We start from the raw sequence: 18035 nt of genomic DNA on the forward strand, positions 1-18035 counted from the left end.
GCTGTTTTAAAATTTATTGTTTCATTCAAATTGCGATTTATTTGTAACACATTAGTTTTGAATTGACTTTATTTAGAGGGTGTTCCTAAATTAGAGGTACAAATGAAAATGACAGATTTCTCGGATCATTTTGAGAAAAAAAGTCCAATAAGTCCAATGAGTCCGCAAACGCTTTGTTTTTGAGATACAGGTGTTGAAGTTTTTCTCTAATAGCACTTTCCCTTCATGAGATAATCAACTTGAATAGGCATAGATATTCCAATTTGAAGATTTCATCATTTGACATCCTAATTTTGAATCCAAATCTACAGGGAGACCTTTTTTTGTGAGGGTGTCCGCTTCTTTACTCCAGAATTATGTTTTTGTGAACCACTGGTGGTTTGAAAAAATTTGAAAAGAATCTCTGGTTCAGTGTTACACTTTTTGGCTTGTTGAAATTTCGCCGTATCTGCAATCGATTTCGAGAAAAAAATTCAAACAGCTCTCTAAAGTAATTCTCAGGAAAATCCAAATTATTATGAAGATCCAGTTAGGTAGCTGTGATAAATAAATAATATTCAAACTTCTTTATCAAACCTCTTTTTCTCACATCATAGATGAGTAAACAATGTGATCAAAAAACTTTTTCTCGATTTACCACCCCCCCCATAAGAAAAAAAAAAGATCTACGCCCTTGAATTCATGCGGAAATCTCCTCCGTAGGTACTTACTTCCTTTAAAGAATTCATAGGCGGAATTGGACCCTAAAGTCTGCATCGATGAATCTAATAACTATAGAAATTTGATATCATTGAAGTATTCAAATTATAAAAAATCAAACATTTGTTGAAATGAATTTTGGATGAAAGTTCTGACTTCTGGGAATGGATCAATGAACACTGAAAATTTCTTACTTTTTTTAATTCATTGTATAACCTCAAAAGTTGCTACCCATCTTGAAAGAATAGACTTACACCAAGGAATACTCCAATCCATAAAATGAAGCTCATTATAAAAGGCAATAAGGTCAACTTATTTTCGACTAATCTTTCAAGTAGATAAATTCCAATTCAAGTACTTGAAAAATCATGTTTCCCTTTTGGAATCATTTGAAGGGTTTAGGACCGTTATTAAAATTGATAAAAAAATTCGGTATTTTTCATCTGACAATCTGTATCAATCAAATTTTGTAGCTATCCATTTTTTTAGGCAGCACTTGGCCCAGTCACACTAGGTATCGTAGCAGAAGATTCGATAGAGCACGAGTATGCCAAGAAAGTACTTATGGTCTGCATCCTATCCATACTTTTGACAGCTCCAACTGGTGCAATCCTCATCTCAATAGGTGGTCCTCGTCTCCTAACAAAAACAAAGTTCCCAGATGTACCGGAGGGTTGGCGCAGAAGTCACAGACCGTCAATCAGAGATATAAGTATCATAGATGAAGAAGAAGAAAAAAGCGACATCGAAACAGCAAATATCGAGAATTCAATAAGCTATAAAGAGAAAAGCACAGACGAAAACACATGAGGCTTTAAAAATATGAAAAAAACTCGATCATCGCTTGTGTCTTCCTTTTTATATATTTACTCGATTTTCTGATGATTTGTATCTACTTACTGTGAGAAAGAGTATTCGGAAGAAAATCAGTTTCGTATGAGAATAACTAAAATTTTAGCTGTCGACTTTTCGACGAACGAACAAAAATTGTATGAAATATAATATTCATATGGAATAGTGTAAGCAAAACCTAAACTATGTAAATATAGCCGTTAAAGCAAACATCTCCTATGGAATAATAAAGATCAAATTTTTGTATTTTTTATTTTATAAAAAAGAGCACATCAATTGTGCTTACCATCATCCTTACATTTAATGTGGATTTTCTAATAGATAGAAAAACGATAATGACAAGGCATTCAGATATTATATATTACCACAGTATTTCAAATGATGTCCTGAATGAAATAGACATTTTTCTTCAAATGGAACTGATTTCAAATCGATAACATTACACAAATTCATTCTTCTATTCCATGTAACAATAAGAAAAAAATCATACAAATAATCCCACATCCGAGCACAGATGATGAATTGGAAATTTAAGGATGTGAATTGCTTTGAGAGAAAACAAAAGAATTTCAATTTTCTTAATGCAAAAGTTCTCCATATCATATATCATATTTAAAAATTGTTCATATAGAAATGAATATAATTTCACTTATTATTTGCCAATCTATTTCAGAAGGGATAATGATCATAAGTACCTATTATACTTCACCAAAGTAAGCACTAAAACGGTATCATATCGTTGAACGTATATCTATTCAAATGAAATGGAAGATCTTTTTTTTGTGACATCATTATATCAAGTTTTTGTTAAGAATTGATGGTTGAAAGCTCATAAGATCAATCGTCAACATGAAATAAGCTGTGAAAGTCATCTGACTGTTATTGTGATAAGTTTCCAAGTCATCATCTCTACCAGAAAATAACATTGAATGCATAATAATACAATTCATTTTACTGAAAATAGATATATACAAGTATAATAACGGGCAATGTTAATGATAAATGGAATATTTTTTAGATTCCTCTGAAATTCAACATTTTATGAATTCTTTCAAACCCTAACTCTATCTTATATAAGAATTTTAGAGAAACTATTCTCTACATGGAAACAGCAAATAAATTCAATTGAATGGTAGCAAAATTTGAGTATACTCTACAACTATAAACCTATAGATAACAAAGAACTGAATCAAATCTGTACAATATACAACAAATTTATACAGGTATCCTCAAATTAAGCTAGTTTGAAAAAATCAAAACCTCTACATTATTTTGTTCATCAAATTTTTTAAATTGGTCGGTGGAACAGCCAAGACGGAAAATTGTTGTACCAAAAGTCACAACGTTTCTATTTTCATAATCTCAATAACACCTATCGATGATTTTCATAAAGAAAGAGAGACTACACAATTTTTCCGAGTTATAAGTGGCGAACTCTTGAACAGATAACAATAAAAAAATGAATCAAATAAAATCACCTACAATCCTGAACATAATCGATCTGCAAACTAATTTTATTGATGGATGATTGTCAAAAAATTTATTTATATTTTATCGAAAGTTCACTTCATTTTTACACTCTTGTCGTCCAAATCGAGACCAATCCTTTATAGTTAGAACGAATAGAATGTTTTATTGTAGGTGATCGAAACGAGCGATACAGTTTTTCATTCTGACGAGAAAAATATCAACTATGATGAGGTAATTCAAGCTCTTCGCGTATTTCTATACAGAGTTCGAAAACAACTCTTCTGTGACATGTGTAATCTTTTCGCAAATTCTAAAATCAGATGGAATAACTGTAACAAGATCCCATCGATAGTTATTGCCCTAATGGTTTTCTAAACAATTTATTTAATTCAATTTTTTTTTTAAACTATGTGGTACTCATAATAAAAGAAAAACAGTATCATAAAAATTATTCTTGGAATCCAGATTCTGAAGGTTGCAAAATCAACAATTTTTTGAAATAATAATTAAGTAAGCAAAAGCAATAATGTAGGTAGATTAGATATTTTTTAGTTTTATAGGCTATATATAACATCGTACTTGGATTTCATCCTATGGTTTTTTTTCCATTTCGAGTCAATACAATAATTCAATCAATTCCTTGTTTGGTGAATGAAAATATTCAACATTTTTGTGTTTCATTCTGTTACACCTACGAAATTCATTACAAAAAGATGGGTTGGGATTTTTCTTGATGGAAATTTATATTAATCGAAATTTGCCTATTTGAAGTAATGGTAAAAAAAAGGAGAAATGTAAGCGAAAATTGCATTTTGAAAATGCAGTTATTCGAAATTCATAATCTTCTCAAGAAGCTATTTAATCACTATTTGAGTGAAAAGAGAATAACTGTCATTTAATTTCGACAAACTAGATTAAAATTCAACTCTATAGCATATTACTCCTCAAAAATTCCTGAAGCTGCACCTTTTAGCACCTGATGCAAGATACACAAAAACAAAAAATATGGAATAGATTTTTGAACAAGATATACACAATATCACGTGAAAGAGTTGCTTTCTAAAGCCATCAACACTTGATCAGTTTATGATCTTTGAACACCTTAAATTCAAGCTGTGCATTATTAAAGGTTTAAATCGAATATTATTTTTCTAGCATCAGTCGAATACATAAAGTTTAAATTGTAATATCACCATTATGTATTTTGAAACTAGAACGAAAGCGAAATTCCTACTCATTCAAACTGACATTCCATCAAAAGTTCAGTTCTTTCTTCCAGAAAAGCTATTATACGTATACAAAATACAAGGACTAGGCTATTCATTTTTATCACGAAACAAATCAAGCTTACAAAATAAGTAACAAAACGATTCGATATCAGAGAACCAGATTTCGATCGTTCGAAATTGGGGAACGCTCTGAGATCCAGAGATTAGCAGTTGAATATTTTGTAGGATTAACAAACTAAAAACTACTGGAACTTGTAACCATCCGCTAAATTCCAATCAACTGAATCACAGTTTTTCTCATAATCGAAACGACTAAATACCCCGTTTTGATCGAACGTTCATGAAGAAAGGGATCAAGTAGGCTTGTGGAACGGCAGCCCAGGTTTGATCACGTGGCAATTTATTGCTATATTCACATGCTCAGATCTGAGCCTAAAATCGAATTTCAAATCGGCCATTTGATCACCTTCTTATTGTACGCACTATAGTTCTTTAGTGATTATATTCAATGTCCACAATTCGTATTTATTGATCGGAAATGTTTTCCTCACGAAAATTAGAAAATCTAGTACAGCTACAGTTTAAAGCTTAAATATTTCTCTTCAATTCAGTTATAGATTGAATAAAAATTGAGCTATTACTTACATATGGCACTGGTCAAATGTTTAAAGTTTATAATATACTAAAGTAAACTCTAAGTAAAATCACAATAGGTACGGGTCATCCCCTTGAAGAAACGATCAAAGGTTCTATATCTGTCATTTATGATCACATTGGAACAGTCCAGTTGAGGGTAGCTGGTTTGATCACTTTTGGTCCTAATGACTCGAAAAACGATGAAAGAAAATTTTGGATTGTATGGTTCATTTATTGAGTTGAGATATCTTTTCAGAAGATGCAATTTGGACACTAAGCAAAAAACAAATATACAGGCTGTCTCAAACCTATGGTGCCAAATTTGAACAGAAGATTCGTCTTGAGAAATAAACAAGACTTTCCTAATATTCCTTTCCTCAAATATCGTTCGTTGCAGAAATACTGGGTGTCAAAGAGTGTTGAGATTAAAGGTAATTTTTATTCATAGATAGATTCTCCAAAATTTCACAAGTGAATTGGAAAGAATGTTTGTGTTCAATAGGTGATTCTTTCAAAAGGAAAACCACATCTTCAGTTGCCACTAGTAGCAGTGGAGTACCCAAGGGGAAGAAAAGGGGGGTCTACCCCCCCGGGAGGAATATCCATTTTATTTAACAACCTTATATATCGCTATCTTATTATGAGTAAGCAAACTTCTTTGGAAAACTTGAGAATTTTTTTTCTTTATCCCCCCCAAGGTTTAAGTCTGGGTACGCCACTGACTAGTAGCGTACAAGCGGGGCCTTATGGTCACTTTTCTCCCCTTTTTTCTAAGCCACTGGTAAAATAAAAAAATTATGCATTTTTTGCATTCTCCTTTCAATTTTGAGTGAAAAATGAAAAAACTAGTTTGAATCCGCAAAAACTGACCGTTTTCAAGATAATTGCACTTTAATGAATACAAATATACTACAATTGAAAACACCGAAAAATTGGTTCAGCAGAAATTAATTTTACAATGCAACTGATTTTGTTTTTCAATGCAACTGATTTTGTTTTTCAAAATAGACTGATAACCCATTGAAGTGTTTCAATTCCTGCAATAAAGCAGTTTTGATGAAAAAATGAATGTGAAAGTTTTGTTTTTGTTGAATATCCAATTGTTATTTCGACTAGTAATTGGTATTGTAGAATGAATTCTTCAATAGGGGAGGAAAGGGACCATGAAGTCCCCCTTGTACGCCACTGGTGGCATCTGAAAATGTTTTTCGAAATGAAGCACCTATTGAACACAAATATTCTTTTGAATTCAATTGAAAATGGAAAATTCTGGAAACCGTCGAAGTTATAAATTAAAATTACTGTTTATTTTTCAAGGAGAATGTTCAATTTCAATTTGGCACCACAGTTTCGGGAGACTAAATAGAAAAAAAACATGTGGTGAGAAAAGACTAAATTCATTTGTATTTCAGCTACCCTCTAATCATAAATGACCTAATCATAGTACCTTTGATGTGACGGACTCTCATGGTCCTCGAAACCCATGGTACCAAACCTTTCGAGCAGTTCTTTCCGATAGTTCTTCCCCTCCGGTTTACCGGCTCCTCTTCCCCTTCTCCTCTCCGTATACCCCTGCTCTTCCATGTATAACGTGCTCTGTTCACCATACCTTCGATCTCTCTCCCTCCTGTCTCTGTAACGCCTCTCATCTGCCTCTATTCTTTTCTCGGATCTATCGTCTCTGTACTCTCTGGGAATTTGAGGTTTGTAATACTCTTCTTCTTGGGGTGAAATTGCATCATGGATTTCTTCTTCAATTGGATGATCCGTAGTAAGCCTCCACTAGATGGCATTCAATGCTCGTCTTGAGGACCCTCTATGTGCAACGTAATCTTCTTCTCTTGTCCTGTGTTCTCTGCGGTCTATCGTTCGGTAATCTTCTCCTTGCATATGGTGTGGGAAACTGTCTCTATCACTATATTCTTCGTATTCCCTTTCTCTTTCGAGCCTAGTCCTTCTGTGGGTCGTTTGGAAAGTGGGTACTGGTCATGAAAGGAAACATTTCAAATTCTGAATTAAAAATCGAATTAACTGGCAAGAATTCTTCAATTTCTCATGTTTCAATTCACGCCAAAATCAACTCAAACATTTGTGTGAATCTGTTTCCGTGATAAGTGTGATGGTCAAACTGAAACCATTCAAAACTGACGACTCTTATTGATTGTACAAGTTTTGGAACATCTGAAATCATTTAATCTTCGAATTTTTATTCAAAACAAGGTTTGCCACAGCCAACTCCCACATTTCAAGAGGGAAGGGAAGGGGAAAATGTGATCTCAGGTAGTGGGTATAACCTTAAAGCATTCGATAATATAGTCCTCATCATACGATATGTCGTAGCAATGAGGTTTTGTTCTTGTAACTTCAATTGGGAAGCACCGTTCTATAACTGTCACACATAGGGATTCATCAAGCCAAGTAGCTTGACATTATAACCAACTACTTGACTTGAAAATCAAGCTCGTGTAAAATAACATACTTGAGCTTGACTTGACTGGATTTTAGATGTTTATTGCTTGATTTGATATCAAGCTACTTGATATTACTTGAACTTGATATGCACGTGTCGCACGACATATATTTCTGCAATCTCGTACGCGCTTAGACTAAATAAGGAGATTCTTCGAGCGCCGAGAGACTGAAGCATTCGCCTGTGTAACTTTATTAATAGTTTTCTCACATTTCTATGAAATCTATCGGTAGATTTTGGTAGTTTTAGAAATATCTTTCCAAACTTGGCCAAAACGGCCAAACAAGGATTTTTGTCAACGCCAGCATCTTCAGCTCCTGTTGAAAGGCAATTTTCCAGAGCTGATCTTACAGTCACAAAAACCCGCAATAGATTAGGCGACAAATCTATAAGATGCCTATTGTGTCTTAGATCCTTGATGGCAAATTATGAAATCAAACAAAGCGTGGAGGTTTCTCAATATTAAGAAACCACATTTTTTAATTTTTTTATTATGTTATGATTCATAGGAATTTAATTTTTGTTTCTATTTCAAAGAAGTTGATATTTTCGGTTCTTTCATACAATAAGTTCAATAAATAAAAGTTTTTTTTGCAAGGTTCCTTCTCATTTCGTCATTTCATTATTGATGTTAGATCAAGTCAACCTCAAGCCAAGTAGTTTGAAAACAAAGCCAAGCCATGAATCCCTTGTCACACAGAGCTTTCTGCAAGCCTGCATAAACTGGAAATAGTCTGTAATGAGTGCAAAGAGGAAGAGCCTGTCTTTCACCATCAGGACCCCTCAAAACAATGCCCCCTAGTAATGTGGACTTCTATCTATCTCTATCTTGTCCCAAACAGAAACATAAAGGATTTTCCAATAATAGGTTTGATTTTAAATAGTTCGCTATCTGGGCAGTTGTCACTTTTGAAGCTGTCATCTTTCAACATTTGAAAAAACACTACACCATTACTAACAATGAAACGATACATGGTTCAACCATGCAATGAAGTTATTGAAATTCACCACAAAAATGGTGAGAATTTTGCAGCCACAGTTCGAAAAAACAAAGTTGTTTTAGGTCGTTAGTGGAGCATCTTTTCGGTCGGCAGTAGTGAAACTGCGCTAGAAAACTTCAAGCTGCTGGGACAAGTTAGTGATAAGAAGAATCGTCTGCGTCACTCAAGAATAACTAAAAATATTTTTGCTCGCCGTTGAGAAACTTCAGACCATGTTAACTTAAACATATAACTTTTGAAAACTAAATCGTACAACCTTTATTGAAGAAAAACTTCTTCTACTTCTACTTCTCTTATTTCTAAAGTCTTTTGAAATGTGGGATCTGGCTATGGCGCATCCTATATATTCAAAGAAAATCTTTCAGATGTTAACCTCAAAATATAGTTTTTAATCATCGTACAACCAAATCGGCCAAGCCTACTTACAAAGAAATAGCCTCTAAGCAAACAAATCGGTAGAACCAGCACGCCAAATTCTACCAGGAGTTTCTGTTGGAATTTGCAGCGTTTTGCAACAACCAAGAATGCATCACAGCAAAAGCGCAGTAGGTAAAGTATTGTTGCCAAGCAGAATATAGAAGAAAAAAGTCAAATTAAAATCGTGCAAAAATAAAACAGAACCTGCTTCGTACATTGTTGAAACAATAGGGTGAGTGTTCAAATTGGTTTTTTAATATTTAACTGCTATAGGTGTTGCTGAACCAGTAAAATCTGAAATATATGAGTAGATTGAGAGAACAAAAACAATGAGTCGCTTTCAAATGAATGTATTTATGATTTAATAATATATTGTGCTTCTTTCTTACTTGGTCCCATCAAGTACATTCAATAGCATAAAATATCGTTTCCTAAAACATCTCGATTATATAAAATATATATCATCCACAAAAATTCGCTCTAAGCAATCTCGAAGTTCATAGTCAACTTCAATAAAAGGCAAAGCCGTATATTTCTCAATTCTCAAAAATAAATGATTAACTACAATTTCATCAAAAGTATATGTATCTAATCTTAGTTTCAACGAGTTAAACATAACTATATTTGTTTACCCTGACTTTATCCTTTTCCACATTGTTTTCTAGTTAAAGCTTTCAAAAATATTAAAGCAATGGTTCACTAAATATAACCAGGTATCAGAAAGTTAAACTAAAAGCTATCATACTATCTCCAAATATGTTTGACAAAATGAGAAACTCTGAAATTTCACTTAAAAAAAATGCCCTTACGCCTTGTTCACCTAGGTATCATATTAAAGTATCTTTTTGAATTAATTAAAAAAATACAAAATATTTTCAGGAGCCTTTCCTACTTCAGGCTGATACCTATTTCCAGTACGAAACTAATAGCTCAAAACCCTGGTTATAGTTAGTGGAATAATCCGAAATTGTATTGAATTAAAATTATATTGCTGGCATAAAAAGTATCTAGGCGTAAATCTATCTAGATCATATTCGAGAGCCAAATGAATGAGAGGCGCGTTTCAAGACAATCATGCAGTGTAATAATTCACAAGAAAGATAGTGATTCTAAAGAGTCTATTGATTCCCAACTTTGCAATCCTATGTATCTAACACCTGCATGACTACCTCTAGGGTCATTTGTTGAATAGCCGTAAACATCATGAATGGCTGTAAGGAAAAAGTGAATTGTTAGTTTGGACCGATGCGAAGGGTTAACTTAGTGAAGTATGTCAAAAATAATGATGTCTTTCTATGATAGTTCATCAGGTGTCAATGCAATGATGGAATTCAAAGACAAATCATGCATGAAATTGATGCACTAAGGTAGAATCATAATAATCATAGGCAATCCTATGGATTTCAATTAATGTTATATATGTTCATCCAAATAACTTCTAGTTATTTATAACAGACCAATTATTTTTCAACCGAAATTTTCAAATATTGAAGAATGTACTCAATGATGAATTTCCAGATTGAATGAGTTCTTTTTCAATTCAACTTTTTCAATTTTAACCATCGTATTGCTCTCATTTAGAATTGACTTATGGCAAAGGTAAATGTGAATGAAGCAATAGATTCTCAGTCAAGGCACTATTTGTGAATGCTCCTCAAAATTAGTAATTCAGATTTGAGGAGGGTTTCATTGCACAGTGATCTTATGGTTTATTGTGGCCTCATCAAAGTAGTTTCCACCATTAGTAGTCGTAGTCTAGAGCTCGGCTTCCATTTCCAGAGTTCTGATGAACTCTAGTATCTGGTATGGCTTCAAGGAGGCTACTTCCTCACTTCTGCAAGTCTCTTGTCCAAGGCATTTTTGCGTTGACTAGCAATGTCAAGGCATTCCGTCACCAGGTGATCCAGAGTTTCTTCCTCCTCTCCACAGAATCTGCACCCGTCGTTTTCTGCTAGACTCATACTCATAAGGTGCTTCCTGGGATGGCAATGCTCTGCAAGGCATCCAATCCGGGGATGTAGCATATTCTTGCTAAGATCCAGATACTTCTTAGATCTTGCAATATCAAAGTTTCGAAAAAAAATTTTTGGAATGATCCAACCCAAGAAGATTCCGCCATATCGTTCCTCTTTATTGTAGGTAAATTCACCTATACCACAGAATGGTTCTGGATCGATGAAATAAATTTGGGCACCTTTTCCGGAAAGTGTGTTGTCCTCTATATTTCCTTTAATTCTCGAGTGATCAGAAACCCAGACCAAACAGACCTTATTATCTTTGTCTCTTTCATTGATTTTCCTTAGGTACTCCAATACCATCTAAGAATCGATGATATGTGAGCTCAATGGTTTGGAAAGGAATGAGGATGAAGGACAGGTATATTCTGAATCTATGAAATTTATACAGTCGTTCATAACCTATACAAACTAACACGTTGATATTCAAAAATGGGTCACTCAATGAAAGTGTATGAATAATGTAATTTGTCCCATCGAAAACAAAAATATAAAAATCATTGATATATACTTCTACTCATTCTCTTATTTTTTTCAATTTAGATTATTTTATTGGTTTGAAATTTTATTCTGCTATTCTGAATGACACTACCTTTGACATACTTTTTTGAAATGTGAGTAATGATTACGAAGATATGGGAGCAAAACTAACCACATTGAGCTACATCTAGTGTACTAGCTGCTGTGTGTTACAGTATTAATTAACGAAAACTATGTTTCAGTACCTGGTAATGTAGGTCTTCCTTGGTCCCCGCTAGGAGATGCTTGAGGTGGAGTTACAATAGCTCTTGGAACGTTTGCTGGTGCATTTTCTGGGTGTGTAGCTCTCCAGTAAGCCTGAAAAACGTAACATAACCTCATATATTTCATACTAAGAATAATGTCATTATACAGGCCAGGTGAAAATTATGTAGAAGATGCATCATTCAAATCTTAGCAGCAAATAACGACATTTCATTTGGTCGATAATGCCTTTTTAATACTGATAAAACACCATAGAGAGATGATAACATTGGTTTACAATGGGAAAGCTCATAAAAATTATAAATATTTTGATCCATTGTGGACACATTGTATCTCAGTAGCTAAAATAACATCAAATGTGAGACGAATAGGCAAACATAATCCGGGAATTGATGTGGTAGATGCAATTTGAGAAAATGAACATAATAAAAAAGAAATTTCTGAAATTGATCATTTTGATTCCTTCAGATTGGATACAATTAATTATAAATTAATTCAATGAAGAATTGTATCTCCTTAGAAAGAAAGCTTTCACGGATAAAATTTATGCTGACAACGAATTTTTAAGCGAGTCAGTGACCAACTTATCATTGAAGACTTGGGGGTGTTCTAGCTGTAGTCTAGCTACTTCTGCACCTAACTTTTTGCCTAGAAATGACACCTTCAGAGGTTTCTAGGTCGTTGTATAATGATTAGATTCAATAAAGGAGGTTCCTTTCACTGCGACCTAATGGTCTATTGTGCCCCCTCAGAGCTATTCTCTCCATTACGTTAGAGCTCGCCTTCCTGTTCCAGGGTTCTGATGAACTTCAATATCTGAGATGGCTTCAAGGAGGCTAATTCCTCTCTTCTACAAGTTTCGTGTCCATAGCAGGTTTTGCGTTGGCTAGCTATGGCGAGGCATTCCGTCCTCAGGTGATCCGAAGTTTCTTCCTTCTCCCGATAGAATCTGCACTCGTCATTTTGTGTTAGACCCATTCTCATGAGGAAGGTTAGGAGGTGCAGCATATTTCTATTGAGATCCAGATACTTCTTGGATCTCGTAGAGTCAAAGTTTCGAAGAAACTTTTTGGAGGTTACAAACAAGGAAGATTCCACCAGAGTATTACTCTTTCAGTTTCTTCCTTCTCCTGGAACTCTTGTAGGTACATTTGTCTACGTCACATAAAGGTTCCGGGCTAGTATAATGATGAGTAGTTTTTCTAACAGAACAAGCTCATCAAGCACATGAGACCTTACAGAAATCAATACAGATATTTCTAGGGAAATATTTCCTAGATTTCCACAAAAGAACCTGAAGTATGAAGATCTAGATTACCAAGAGATAGATATGACTGCTACTGCCAATAAAATTACTTAATTGCGGAAAATCTCCCAATAGTCAAAAATTACCACAACTGACCAAACACAAGGGACATCACACAAGGGAAAATTGATGAGTACTAATCTTTAACAATATATGCTTACTTCCAAGTACTCTGCAATATGTTCACAGGCATCTTCTAGTTGATTCTCATCCAATATAACATCGAACAATTCTGGAGGACATTGAGCTAATTTTTCTGCTGCTACCATTTGTACATTCAAATGCCTTGTTTGACTTTTACCTCTCGATTTTATAAGTCTCTGCAGGACCTGTGAAAATATCATTTAGTTTCAAACATTGATAAGAGATGATGTAACGGCTAAGACACAAAACCCTACGAACCTTCAACGAACTATTAAAATGTTTATGTAATACTCTTGATTTTGCTATTTATGAAAATACTTGCAAAAGTGTTTCATTTTTAGTTCCTTATCTTTCATATATTGCTCACGCTATATTGATATTTAGTGGAAATATCTCAACAGCTTACAACTTTTTCAGTCCAATCATAGTTTTTTAGTTTTTTAAAAAGGGAGATTTGCCAAACTATATTCCTCGTATTGAATTTATGGAAAAAAGATAATATATCAATTAAAATTAGCTTCGAAAGAATAGAAAGATAAAATACACAATTGCATCATATTAATTTTCATCCTGTATCTTTGATGGACAAGGAAATAGGAGTACTTATTTCATACATTTTCCCTGGAAATCGCTTACATAGTGAATAGGAGCTCCTTATCTATTTTGTATACATGACAAACACCTTGTTGCAGAAACGTTCATTAAAATTTTAATGACGCCATTAAATTTTAATGAACGTGCCAGGAACTGGGTGTAAGGTGTAAGTAAAGCGAATCACTGACCTTAGGGCTAGAAATTTTTAGGTAAACGATGCAAGGTGCTAAAGATGTTTTGGCTAGTTGTGAAGGATGGTTTATTGTATCACAATCTAGTACAACTAGTTGGCAAGTTGTAGCCAGTTCGAATATTCGTTCAATTTCAGCCTGCACCTCAGATAAACACGATGACCTTGTTGTCGACCTTTCCATTATAGCCCTTTTGGAAGGATTGTTTAGCAGCGACCTTTTCGCCAATGAAATATCTGCCATTACTCTTGTTATTATGATTCTAGAAAAAAGCATAAAATAACTATAACTTTCATAAATATATTAGGTGTACAACTTGCTTTCGCCATTTTGCAATAGATTACTGTAGTGGTAAGTGGTAGTCGAAATAAATAGATCGTAGATGTAATACAATGGGCTGAGGTATTTGTAAACATAACGTCAACATAAACATAAAGTCTTTCTCGATTAGACATGTCAGCTTACAAGCCAAATTCTCGTCATTTGCGGGAAGTTTTAATTTTCTGCCTCAATATAAAGAAATATGTGGCTGAGACTCATCAAATACTCTCAAATACCTATGGAGAGGCCGCTTATAGAGAAAGAACGTGCCGAAAGTGGTTTCAACGTTTCAAGAAAGGTGATTTTGACGTCGAAGACCAGTTTGGCGGGGGAAGAGAGAAGGTTTTCGAAGATGCAAAATTGATCAAGACTAGTTTCAAACGAAACCAAAATTGGCAGGATCCTTGGAATTGACGTAACAAGCCATTTCAAAACGCCTGAAAGTCATGGAAATGATTTGGTGGGACCAGCTCGGCGAAGTGTATTATGAGTTGAAAAAATCACAGACTATCGTAATCGAAAGCAATAACGGCTGACCAGCACTTCCGGTCTTATGAATAGGAAAAAAATTGGAACGATTCGTGGATCGCTTCAAAAGATGACAAATTTTTTCAACAAGGGATTCGTAGGCCGTCCGAAAGATGGAAGAAAATAGTGGCCAGCGATGGACAATACTTAGAGTCATAAATATAAAGGGTGCTTTTTTTAGAGCTATAGAACTTTAAATTGCAATAAAACAACGATGGATTATTCGATTGACATGAATTTTATTTATCCGCAAGATAATCTTGTGGCATTACATTTCAAATATGATTTCTGGCATATGACCGCCACGGCTGGCTCGGATGTAGTCCAATCTGGACGTCCAATTTTCAATGACTTTTTCCAACTTTTTGGCCGTATATCGGCAATAACACGGCATATGTTGTTTTCCAAATGGTCAAGGGTTTGTGGCTTATCCGCATAGACCAATGACTTTACATAGCCCCACAGAAAGTAGTCTAGCGGTGTTAAATCACAAGATCTTGGAGGCCAATTCACAGGTTCAAAAAGTGAAATTATGCGGTCACCAAACGTGTCTTTCAATAAATCTATTGTAGCACGAGCTGTGTGACATGTTGCGTCGTCTTGTTGAAACCACAGCTTCTGGACATTATGGTTGTTCAATTCAGGAATGAAAAAGTCAGTAATCAAGGCTCTATACCGATCACCATTGACTGTAACATTCTGGCCATCATCGTTTTTGAAGAAGTACGGACCAATGATTCCACCAGCCCATAAAGCGCACAAAACAGTCAGTTTTTCTGGATGTAACGGTGTTTCGACATACACTTGAGGGTTAGCTTCACTTCAAATGCGGCAGTTTTGTTTGTTGACGTAGCCATTCAACCAGAAGTGCGCTTCATCGTTTAACAAAATAAAATGGACGTAGTGAGCGATACGTATTTCGCACAGAACCATTAATTTCGAAATGAAATTGCACTATTTGCAAGCTTTGTTCAGGCGTGAGTCTATCCATGATGAATTGCCAATCCAAACTGAGAATAAATCACTTGACAGCTGTTAAATCGGTCGCCATCTTGAACAGTAATGCCAACTTTAAGTTATATATCTCGAAAAAAACACCCGTTATAACCAGTTTTTTTTTTTTTTCAAAAAAGCCTCGAATTTCGGAAAGAAACGGCGGAAGCAAAGTTGTACGCCTATGTATAAAGTATCCATTGGACTTTCTTAGATGATGCTACCTACCGTCCTTCAAATCTATGTTTTAAGAAATCAAATAAAGCCTTCTGCATCATATCCGTTACTTCGTATCCTTTTAAAGATGGCCCAACTAAAACAACTGGTCTCATGGAGGGAACGACATCATAGGGAGCGGTTGTTTCTTGTTTCTTGAAGAACGGTTTTTTCTTTTCTTTGGCAGGAGGTGTCGTGAGTGTCTTACCAGACCTTGCGTTACCGACAGAATCTGATTCGTCTCCTGAAAACATCAACAATCAATGAATGTAGAAAGAAAGGAAGGAAAAGCCAATAAACTGAAGCAACAACTCTTTAAACCTCAAGGTGTTAATATATATTTTTCGATTTCTACCGCACTATCTATGTTAGTCTAACTATTCCTTTTTCTAGTCTATTCTAAGAAGCCGGGAATATTTTGGACACGGTCATGAGGTCGCTAAGATAGGATGAAGGATTTGGGACAAGGATATTCAAGAATCACGACTTGCTTGGACGACAACTGTACAATTTTAAAAAACATAAACGGGAAAAAAAGATATCAATAAACATAAGGAATTTGTACAGAAAAAATGCTTTCGTGAATCGTTGAATTGTCGAATATAAATCAAAATTAATAAAAAAAATTCACTAAAGGGTCTTTTTGAAATATTTTACAGTGTGGGTGGATATTGGTGTAATGTACAAAATCCAAAACCAATTCATCAAACCTTGGTTTTTCATTAAGGATGTCTTCCATTAGAACTGCATTGCATGTGAAATGCTGCGAATTATACACAGGGATTTATTATCCTTCAGAAAATATCTGCAAACTTTGAAAAACCTAAACTCCAAGAGGAAATCTCTTACAGCAAATACCAAATCAGAATTCAAAATTTTCAATTGCGAACTAATTTTTTCTTATAGATCCTACAAATAAAATTAAAATTCTGAGATGTGGAGACATCAAGTGAAGTCGTCAATTTTAAATTCAGTGAATGCTTATACTTATCCTTCGAAATGTTTGAACCTCCGAAATTTTTTGTTAATTATTTTTTTTTGTTTATTAAGTTTCACACTTTTGAAAAAAACATTCTCTCTCAAATGATAATGAAGCTTTTTCATCCAATATCTTATTTCAGTCCTTTTCACAAAAATGCTCCCCAACGCTAAAAAAAGGGAGAAAAGGCTTAGGCTTAGCCTCAAGAACCTTTGAGCGATCCTTCATTAATGCGCCATTTGATACCAAAGAACTGTATATCTAGTTTATATAAAGGTGTTCTTGAAAATCGGAATGAATATACGAGAGATTTTTTTATAATCAAAAATTAAATTTCAACCTAGTATGTAGACTAAGATTTCAATTTAAAACTCAAACTTCAAAACGAATCAATTCTTCCTGCCTGCTTCCGTTGGATCATATTGTCAAATAGGTTGTTACGCATATCCTCTTGAGGAAAATTTATTTTCTTTAAGTAAACCGTTGATTACAAGTTCAATTGTCTCTTGAAAATAAACAAGTGTCTTTAGAGTTATGAACCAAAAAACAAAATATTGAAAAGGAAGAATTCTTGATAAATATTGGTAATTCAAAAAAAATTCACCACGAAATTATTCTACAGGATGATTCAGAATTAGGGTTTAACAACACACTTCTGATTAACCCTGTATAGTGACTAATAAACCAGTATTAATCAAAAGAGCCAATACGCAAGTTGAAATTAATAATTTCATCTACAGTCTACTGAAAGAATTTTGAAAATTGAACTGAAATAAGAAACTATGAGAACTCATACCGCACCAAATATTAACTTGTTGCGTTTTTTTTTACATGTGAGTTTACATGCAAAATTTCAGCTTGGTCAGATCTGTTCTGACTGTAATAATAGATTTTGTTTTTTGAAATTTTGATCTTGCAGGAGGCTTTAGATTATAATTTTATATACACACCTAAAATTTTAATTCATTGGAAAATTTCGAATTCCTAGGGACTCAAAATGAAAGTTTTTCTATGACCTAACAAACTTTATAACACAGAATGTCACAATCTTGAGATTTCGTATGTTCTTTAGTTCATAGAACAAGGATTATGATCCAATTTCAAGTTGATATGACGATACTACAATATATCAGTCAGACCTTTTATAACATTTCAAACTCTCTCATTTAAGATATTAATTGAAAATTTCATTATCATTGAGGGTAGAATTGTATATTTGCTGTAAAATGT

General features: G+C 34.1%; 2 protein-coding genes across 15 annotated transcripts in view; one reads left to right on the forward strand and one right to left on the reverse strand.

Annotated features, from left to right (window-relative positions):
- The window catches only part of LOC123679039 (sodium/hydrogen exchanger 9B2), a 23643-nt gene extending 21846 nt beyond the window's left edge, over positions 1-1797 (forward strand). For all 3 annotated transcript variants that reach the window (XM_045616368.1, XM_045616369.1, XM_045616370.1), the window contains one exon: positions 1189-1797. In XM_045616368.1, coding sequence (XP_045472324.1) covers positions 1189-1509 — 321 coding nt within the window. In that variant the 3' untranslated portion in view covers positions 1510-1797. The remainder of the gene's footprint in view (positions 1-1188) is intronic.
- Positions 1-18035, reverse strand: part of LOC123679041 (voltage-dependent L-type calcium channel subunit beta-2) — a 254751-nt gene that overhangs the window by 13354 nt on the left and 223362 nt on the right. For 8 of the 12 annotated variants that reach the window (XM_045616373.1, XM_045616372.1, XM_045616382.1 and 5 more), the window contains 6 exons: positions 15839-16070; positions 13766-14030; positions 13001-13168; positions 11515-11626; positions 9944-9985; positions 1788-6868 (listed from right to left, as the gene is read on the reverse strand). In XM_045616373.1, the coding sequence (XP_045472329.1) occupies positions 6669-6868; positions 9944-9985; positions 11515-11626; positions 13001-13168; positions 13766-14030; positions 15839-16070 (1019 nt within the window). In that variant the 3' untranslated portion in view covers positions 1788-6668. Of the gene's footprint in view, positions 1-1787; positions 6869-8783; positions 8847-8989; positions 9069-9943; positions 9986-11514; positions 11627-13000; positions 13169-13765; positions 14031-15838; positions 16071-18035 lie in introns of those variants that run through there. The other 4 variants (XM_045616377.1, XM_045616379.1, XM_045616374.1 and 1 more) reach the window with 4 other exon arrangements.

This window comes from Harmonia axyridis, chromosome 4 (genome assembly GCF_914767665.1).
Source record: "Harmonia axyridis chromosome 4, icHarAxyr1.1, whole genome shotgun sequence".
Taxonomy (NCBI): Eukaryota; Metazoa; Arthropoda; class Insecta; order Coleoptera; family Coccinellidae; genus Harmonia; species Harmonia axyridis.